Source organism: Rhinichthys klamathensis, unplaced genomic scaffold (genome assembly GCF_029890125.1).
Source record: "Rhinichthys klamathensis goyatoka isolate OS25496 unplaced genomic scaffold, OSU_Roscu_1.1 h1tg000200l_1, whole genome shotgun sequence".
Lineage (NCBI taxonomy): Eukaryota > Metazoa > Chordata > Actinopteri > Cypriniformes > Leuciscidae > Rhinichthys > Rhinichthys klamathensis.
Genome location: NW_026606726.1, coordinates 79993 through 87500, shown reverse-complemented (window position 1 = coordinate 87500; position 7508 = coordinate 79993). Strand labels below are relative to the sequence as shown.

Here is a 7508-nt window from a genome sequence, read left to right as displayed (position 1 = left end):
AAGTTTATCCAAATTATTATACGCACAAGCATCATTCTACTCCTCTTTTGGCATTTTTAGATTTCAAATAAGAAATAATGTGGCCCAATCATGTAGCCTGGATGCCAGCCGAGCTTAGCCCCGCCCACAACATTTGAGGATGGGACGTTCGGTCTGGACTTGATCCGTTGTGAAGCAAGTATGCCCGAACCAAAGCTGTTCGGACCAATCAAATCATCAGGGCGGGCTTTATACGATGATGGACAGATGATCAACCGTAACGTAATCATCACGTCACCAAAGAGCGCTTGGGTTGAGTTCGTTTACAACAAAGAATGGCTGCCGCTGGAGAACTGAGATGTGTAGATTCAGCCATCGCGTCTGTTATAGAAGATCTAGACAGCGCATCCATTTTAAAAGAGGAACAGAGAACCGCGATCAAGGCATTTGTTGATCCAATTGAGTTCAGAGGCATTTTCTTTCCTGGTTGGGTTGAAACGCCCCATAATCACAGCCCAATGGAGCAGCATCTGCTGACTAGACTCTGAGTATGACGACCAATCATGACTTTTTTTCTCACAAATTATTAGGATGTTTTTAGAAATTTGAGCCAAAAATCAGTAGAAACACACACTGTACCTCTCAGCGGGGACTTCATGGCGGCCTCCACCATTCCCACCAGCAGCTGCAGGCTCTTGGGGTCCTGGGCCAGTCCCGAGGCGAAGGCAGCCAGGGCGTCCGCATGGCGGCCCAGGTACTGAAGGGCAACACCCTGTCGGAAGTATGCCTGCAGAAAGAAAGCATGTTAGAATTAATATCCACTTCAATGAATCTTGAACAAGCGTTTCTGGAAAAAAAACCTCACATTCTGGATCATATTCATGATGGAGTTGCTCATCACCGGTGCTGAGAACTTCCTCCAAAGCTGCTTAAAGTGCACAAACCGTCTGAATCTGAAGCGTTTTGAACAAAAAAATCAAACACACCAAGCCGATCGGCTAGTTTTTGTGATGTGTTCCAAAGTTTGCATATCTGTCTATGTATATCATAGATAATTATTTCCAGAACAAAGCCGACAAACACCGGCAGCATTTGGAGACGCTAGTTCTTTGACATTGGCTCGGTGTGTCTTTAGTGTGAAACACATTCAGACAAATGTTTCCTCAAATCATGATGCATCTTGAAGGAGAGGCAACACTTTACAGTTAACTAACATTACCTTATTGAGAAGTGTTACCGAGAGGTGTGTTGTTTAGGGATGCCACCATATCGGAATCGGCCGATAAATGTTCATTTTTAATGTTATCGTTATCGGCCCAATAGAAAAAAATTCCCCGATATATTAAAGCCAATAAATAATCGATTATTTCCTTCAGCTGAGACTCTTCAGATGCGCACTGTTCGACATGATGGTTTTAAATTACTTGAAATATGATTGGAATCACTTCAAAAAAGGAAAATACAGTTCAGTGCAACATGTGCAGCGCAAGTCTGTCATATCGGCTACATAAAATTATAATGAGAACATCATTCTCAGGACTTGGGTCATGGCTTTTAATGGTGAGACTTTTGTTTTTGTAATCAGGCTCTCAAAAATGATATAAAAACTTGGATTTAGATGTATAGTATTGTGTATATTGGTTATCAGCTTAAAGTATTATTGGTATTTATACTTTGTACTGGCTGGCGGGCGAGAACGTCGTTCTCCAGCAACGAAACCCAGTAAACTAATCAAGGATCTTGCCAGGACGTCACCAGTTTTACTATACAAAAGTTGGTGTTTTGAGGTTTGTGATATCTATGGTTTTCAATGAGAACCAGAGATGACCCAACAGTAGAGCTAGATATTATTTACGGAGGAATTATTACTGCTCGATTATCTTAAAAAACCTTGTCTGCTTTACACAATTTAGCTACCTTGGAGTTAATCCTATTCCTAGTCCATAGTTATGCAGCTAGCTCGCTAACAGACTTGATAGCTACTAAAAGACCTGGAACTACACGTTGAAAATACCCATTTGTTGCCCGCCAGGTATCCATGGTAGTCACGTGACTGCAAAGTATGAATTGGCCAACATGTTCATATCGGTGCATCCCTAGATTTTCACCTGAAAGATACAGCTGAAAAAATACCAAAGACTTCTAACTTGCGCCATAATCTTTTCACTGCAAAGATGAACAGTACAAAAATGCTAAACACATGCTTTGGAGCTCGTCTACGCTGTAGGTGCTGGTATGGACATCATACTGTATCTCAGACATGCATGCATTCATGTTTTCAAAGAGACTGCTGTTATTTTGATCGTGCGATGCACAGCAGACCTCGACTGTATTAAATATCACAGCGGTTCACTTGGCGGAACACATAATGTCCTCTCTATATTCACTGTGAGGGAGATGGCCTGATAAACACCTACATTTTCACTGGCGTTTGACTACAGGTTTCTCCGGCTCAAGAACCTCCGCTGACATTCAGCTCATTCACAATTATCCCCTCACACAGCCGTTTATTAGATCGGCCCGAGCGTACGGCCCACTTCCAGCCGAGCTGATAACGGTTGGGAGGGGGACCAGAGGAACATTAAGACATTACACTGAATTTATGAAGGCCCCTATAATTAATTTCACTTTGCACAGGGAGGCCTTTGATTACAGACTACCTGTTTTTTTTTTTTTCGGACATCTTCATTGAAACGAATGGGGATGCATATTGAATTCAACACATTAACCTTTGGTCTAACCGTGTTATTATAGGACGTCGCAGGCCACCATGCTCGGCTCGATATTAATTGCCTCTTTGTATACGGCTCACTGCGCTGGGATTGGACGCGCTCGGCTTTGTACGTATGAACGTTGAGCGCTTACGGGTTCCGACATCAATATCTGCCTGGAGGCAAATGGATTCAAGGGTTTGTTTCAGATGGCTGGATTAAATCCTATTTCGGTAATACAATTTTAAAGCAAATGTGTTTTTCTTTTTAGCGAGAGTGAAACAAATACGTGATTATTCAACAGAAGCGAACAGTGCACTTGCACTCCGTCAGCTTTAAATTAGAATAAAGTTGATTAAATGACAGAAAGGGATTTGCGTTACGTCTCGCAGACGAATCAGAAAGCTCTAATTGGTCGCTGAATTCCCAGCACTCATTCCCACTAACACAACACCAGTCTCTCCACCTCTCATTTCACTTTATTAACTTTATGTATTTAATTTCCAATTACACACAAATGGGGGGGGGTTACAATCAGAGCTCAGAGCTGCCACAATCTGGTCTGAACAAAGCAGGCGTTTAAAAAACAAAACACTGGAACAAAATGATTTTAATGAAGTTCAGTTCCATTTACGGATTCTTAAACATCAGTGTTCTTGTGCTAATGTTGACAAGATTTCATACTAAAATTTGTCATGTTGGAAGTGCCCAGGTCAAAACTTAAACACTGGGGAGACCGCGCTTTTTCAGTTTCTGGACCTAAGCTTTGGAATAAGCTCCCCAGTGAGATGCGTATTGTTACTGACCTGGGCCTTTTTAAATCAAGACTTAAAACGCATCTTTTTATAGTGGCTTTTAGTAGTGTGGTGGCACGTTTATATTGATTTTATTTTTATCTATTTTTCTTACGTTTCTTTCTTTTATTATTGTACTTGTGTTTTTGGTGTGTTGTTGTTCTAAATAGTTGTTTAATCTGTTGTAAAGCACTTTGGTTCACCTATCGGTCGATGTAAGGTGCTAAGTACATTTTACATTTACATTAAACACTCTGATAACGGCCTAAAGTTGTGAGTTTAAAGTCTGAATTAAATGTTAACACTAAATATATTTCTTTTAGCATTGTCCTTTCTGGTTGCACACGACAACAAACATACAGCATGACCAGTATAGTCTGATTCACAAACAAATGACTCTTATGAACCATGAATCAGCTTCAATCTCATGAGTTATGACTCACTCGATCACTGAATCAGACAGAGTGGCTTTTAAAATGTATTAAATTACCAAAAAAAAATGTGTTTAGTAGCCTATATAATTAGTTCTAACTTATTTTCTTCCTCAAAAAATAAATAAAAAAAAACTGTCAATAGACTCACAATTTTTGCTAATGTTAAAATACTTCAAGAAATTGCTCTGTTCGTTAGTCTTGTCCAGCCTGACACAGCAACACTGCTAAACCAATGATGTGAGCTTGGGGGCGGGACTATTTGTTTGACCAACCAATAGAAAACAGGAGGTGTGTTCAGGAAACCTGTGTTAGAATCATAATTTTTGCAATTTCGTTTGTTGATCCTAATGGAACAGCGATTACACACATCTTTAATGAACCAGCGAGAAATCTTCAAATTCAATATTTAGTAGTGACACTATATATGACATTAGAAATCTATTCTGCGTGACTCTACACCCATCAGATGGTCCAGATCTCCAGTGAGTGTCAATCCAGTGTTGTTTCTCTGGGATTCCTGAGCCGGTGTGGCATGTGGAGACCCGACTGTTCAGATCATGAGTGGCGTCTCGCTGCGCTGACACCTGACACCTTAAATGTGACGCTCGATCCACAGTCAGTTACATATAATCATAGCTAGCTATGGACATAACACTGGGAGAACTGTCAAACACACCTCTCAGTCGAGTGACACTTTGAGCTTCCTTCAGCTCTCCAAGTTTTGCAGCATTCAGAATGAAGAGCTGAGCTTCTTTTTTATTTTCAAGCTTCTAGAGAAATGAGTGACAAAACACAAATGATTCAATCCCACAAAGACCGCCCGCCGTGATTCAGACGTTTCTGAGCACTTCAATTGAAAACTTGAACAGCGGCACGCTTTGCAGCGCATTACAAGGTTTGAACGTGTGCCGAATTAAAATGATTTCCTCACAGTAACCGCAGTGAGTGAAGAGCACTGAGAATATCATATTTTGTATTGCATTTGTTGCATTAATGTGTAAACTTTGTGTATGAGTTCTGAATTCAAAGAAGAAAAAAAATTTATTTGCATGCATATATTTCTGTGAATTATATAAATAATATATAGATATAATTAAATATATATATATATATATATATAATAAAATTTATTATATATATATATATAATAAAATTTATTATATATTATTAAAATGAATTTAATTATTTATAAATTATATACACTCACCGGCCACTTTATTAGGTACCCCATGCTAGTAACGGGTTGGACCCCCTTTTGCCTTCAGAACTGCCTCAATTCTTCGTGGCATAGATTCAACAAGGTGCTGGAAGCATTCCTCAGGGAGTTTGGTCCATATTGACATGATGGCATCACACAGTTGCCGCAGATTTGTCGGCTGCACATCCATGATGCGAATCTCCCGTTCCACCACATCCTAAAGATGCTCTATTGGGTTGAGATCTGGTGACTGTGGAGGCCATTTTAGTACAGTGAACTCATTGTCATGTTCAAGAAACCAATTTGAAATGATTAGAGCTTTGTGACATGGTGGAAGTAGCCATCAGAGGATGGGTACATGGTGGCCATAAAGGGATGGACATGGTCAGAAACAATGCTCAGGTAGGCCGTGGCATTTAAACGATGCCCAATTGGCACTAAGGGGCCTAAAGTGTGCCAGGAAAACATCCCCCACACCATTACACCACCACCACCAGCCTGCACAGTGGTAACAAGGCATGATGGTTCCATGTTCTCATTCTGTTTACGCCAAATTCTGACTCTAACATCTGAATGTCTCAACAGAAATCGAGACCCATCAGACCAGGCAACATTTTTCCAGTCTTCAACTGTTCAATTTTGGTGAGCTCTTGCAAATTGTAGCCTCTTTTTCCTATTTGTAGTGGAGATGAGTGGTACCCGGTGGAGTCTTCTGCTGTTGTAGCCCATCCGCCTCAAGGTTGTGCGTGTTGTGGCTTCACAAATGCTTTGCTGCATACCTCGGTTGTAACGAGTGGTTATTTCAGTCACTGTTGCCCTTCTATCAGCTCGAACCAGTCTGGCCATTCTCCTCTGACCTCTGGCATCAACAAGGCATTTCCGCCCACAGAACTGCCGCTCACTGGATGTTTTTTCTTTTTCGGACCATTCTCTGTAAACCCTAGAGATGGTTGTGCGTGAAAATCCCAGTAGATTAGCAGTTTCTGAAATACTCAGACCAGCCCTTCTGGCACCAACAATCATGCCACGTTCAAAGTCACTCAAATCAACTTTCTTCCCCATACTGATGCTCGGTTTGAACTGCAGGAGATTGTCTTGACCATGTCTACATGCCTAAATGCACTGAGTTGCCGCCATGTGATTGGCTGCTTAGAAATTAAGTGTTAACGAGCAGTTGGACAGGTGTACCTAATAAAGTGGCCGGTGAGTGTATATATATATATATATATATATATATATATATATATATATATAGCAGTGTAACATTTTCATGACATTTTACTACATTTTCCTTGCAAATTCTCTCTCATTAAAGTAATGTGACTTAACAAAATAAAGATATATGATTTACAGTTATGTACAAAACATGTACACAAGTTTATATGCTGATTTAATTTATTTTTCAGAAATACTGTATTTAGTCTATTAAAGTAAAAAAATGTATTGCACTAATGAGAATCTAATTTAAGACATTAAGAATACTGAGAAGAAGAAAAAAAGGCAAACATCACGATACATTTAAGTAAGAAGAATTTGGAGGGGAAAACGTGTTAATTGTCATGAAAATTCAAAATAATGTTTTTGGTCCTAAAGTGTGCTGCTTCTTTTTTTATCCAAAAATAATTGCTTGTTGTTTTATTTGAATTACAGGCGAAATAAGACTGTTAAGTGCACTTATGTAAACACTGTAGTACAGATAAGGGTACATTTCAAAAGAGCACGGTTTGGGTATGTACCCTTGTATCTGTACAACAGTTTTTACAAAAGTGCCCTTAACAGACACCATCCCTATAGGCAGGCACGCGTTGCCCCCTGATGGAGTCACTGGCTGCCTAGCAACCCTCGCCTGGCAACGCTCGCCCCCTCCAGTACCTCACCTGCTGTGATTTTGGCTAAAAACACGGAGAAAAAAGTGTGATGAAGAGATGAAGCAAACGAGGCTGTTTAGGACTAATTACTAAGCCAGACTGTTACCGCTGTGCCACTAATCACCTGACTTGCGCAAAGTACAAAGAAAACCAAATAATTATGGGCTGAAAAACTTCATTATGGCACATTTGTGCAGGTATTTAATGACTAACTTGTCCAGTGATGTACAATATGGCGGTAATGACCCGCCATGTGTGACGGTAATGACCACAAAAGCTACAACAGGGATGACAACAGCTGCTTTACTGTCCTAATGGGCACCAGTACAGCAGATGACACACAAGTCCAAGTCTAGCGACAAAAATAGACCAAAGCTTGACCTAGCCTTGGAAAAAAGACTGAAGGTTTTACTAAATACTCCGAATTTAAAGTCACACTAATCTTTTTTTTTTTAAAGTAGTTATAAAATGTAGCCACACTAAAGCTATTTTGATATATTTTTAATCATGCAACATCAGAATTT

At 40.0% G+C, this 7508-nt stretch overlaps 1 protein-coding gene across 3 annotated transcripts in view; it reads right to left on the bottom strand.

The window, feature by feature from the left end:
* ttc28 (tetratricopeptide repeat domain 28) overlaps nt 1–7508 on the bottom strand; it is a 238544-nt gene that overhangs the window by 152991 nt on the left and 78045 nt on the right. For 2 of the 3 annotated variants that reach the window (XM_056263134.1, XM_056263135.1), the window contains exon 2: nt 619–766. The exons of the other annotated variant lie outside the window; for it this stretch is intronic. In XM_056263134.1, coding sequence (XP_056119109.1) covers nt 619–766 — 148 coding nt within the window. The remainder of the gene's footprint in view (nt 1–618; nt 767–7508) is intronic. 3 annotated transcript variants of the gene reach the window in all.